At 54.1% G+C, this 1,677-nt stretch overlaps 1 protein-coding gene across 1 annotated transcript in view; it reads right to left on the bottom strand.

The window, feature by feature from the left end:
- Positions 1-313: 313 nt before the first annotated feature.
- LOC104274419 (putative Polycomb group protein ASXL1) overlaps positions 314-1,677 on the bottom strand; it is an 11,336-nt gene continuing 9,972 nt past the window's right edge. Inside the window, 1 exon segment of the mRNA XM_009870040.1 lies at positions 314-1,669. Within this exon segment, the coding sequence (XP_009868342.1) occupies positions 314-1,669 (1,356 nt within the window).

Raw genomic sequence — 1,677 nt, 5'->3', positions numbered from 1 at the left:
TGGATTGCCACAGCAAACTGCCTCTCACTCCAGCGTCGGCCTCGCGTGCCAGAGCACGAGCAGCGTTTCCACGACGGTGCAAAAGGGTCGCTCCTGTGAGGTGCAACCCCCCCGCGCCCCGAGTGCGGTCGTGAGCGAGAAAGGGTTTTGCGTTGTAGATTTCAGTGGGAAGGCAAGTCAACTTTCCTCACCAAAACACCGTGTAATAGCGTTTCTACCATAAACAGGAGAGTATTTTGTGTACAGGCTTTAGGATCAGTCGTTATCAAAATACACACACCGAATATACACCTTGTCCCATGGCCATGATTTATTATCTCACCACAAGGCACAATACACAGAGCTTGGAGGGTCCTATACAGTCGTCGTGACAGAAGGCTCCGCAGCCTTTACACATGATCATGGCTTTAAGGCTGCACGAGCACTTGAACGAGATCTCATCGACGCTGCCGCCGTCGGCGAACATCTGCACGGACAGGGCTGCGTTACGGCTCGCAGCAAAGTTCGCTTTGTGGGCGAGCTGCATCACGCTTCCAGCAAAGCTTCTGGGAAAAGCTGGAGTGTTGGATGAATAATTAAAGCCGGTGGAATTAAGCTGCAGCTTAGAAAGCTTCCCATAAAACGCTTGCTTGATATTGAGCTGGGAGGGGATGGAAGAAGGCTCCAAAGGGTGATTGTGTCCTTTTCCTGCTTCCCTTGAGAGCTTAAAAAATGGCAAGTCCACGCCCAGCGGAATGCTTTGCTCTGTCAGCTCGGCGGGGTTTTGCGCAGCGTCCTGCCGGTTCTCCGTGTCACTCTTGGCTGGGTTGCCGCATGCTGACACTTTCTCGATTCCTGCCAGGGTGCCAGGGTGCTGTTTGGAAGTCCACCCATCCCTGGCGGCTGGCGCTCCCTCTCCCGGCACGCAGCTCTTGTCCAGAGGAATCAGTTTGCTGGGGGACAAGGTTCCCACGGCTGAAACTTGATCCAAAGCCCTGGAGTGATGCAGCCGGACGCTGGGGTTGCAAGGAAAAGCAGAACCAAAGAGTTTTTTGCCTTGAACTCCAACATAGTTTTTACTGGCCGAGGCACCCCCTGTCTGATTTGGACCAAGAGAAGTTGGGGATAAAAACCGAGGCTCCGTGGAGGCATCGGACTTCTCCGGACTTTTACTTGTGACGACGCTTGTCAGCAGGTTGTGCTGTGGCACCTGATGGCCCTTGGGCAGCTCCTTCTGCTCCTCAAAGCTACAGGAAGAAAACGTTCTTTCCTGAGGACCCACATCTTCAGGCTTCTGAGAGGCACTTGCCACATTTGCCAGCTGCTCGTCGCAGTTTAAAGCCGAGCCAACTTTGGAATGCTTTTCTGGAATAGAGTGATCCTCCCCATCCTCTGCTCTAGGCAACGCTGCCCCCGCCCCACACTTCTCCTGGGGATCTACAGAAAATCTTGAGTGGAAGCCATCGCTCCTGCTTCGGGCACTTGTCTTTGTTTCTTTACCTTGTGAAGGTTCTTTGCCAAAGTAGCAAGCCCTGCCTCTCTCCACTTGCAGGGAGAGGCCTCCTGACTGCTTGTCCAGCGGTGGCTGTGCCACTTCCACCTCGACGTTGGTGTGAGACACCGGGAGAACTTCTTCCAGGGAAAGGTTCCCCTTAAGCAGCCGCATCACCAGAGGGGTGTTGGCTTCAAGAGAGGCCA

This window comes from Apaloderma vittatum, unplaced genomic scaffold (genome assembly GCF_000703405.1).
Source record: "Apaloderma vittatum isolate BGI_N311 unplaced genomic scaffold, ASM70340v1 scaffold17105, whole genome shotgun sequence".
NCBI classification, from domain to species: Eukaryota; Metazoa; Chordata; class Aves; order Trogoniformes; family Trogonidae; genus Apaloderma; species Apaloderma vittatum.
Note: the sequence above shows the minus strand (reverse complement) of the source record. Positions and strands in the feature narration are given on the sequence as shown.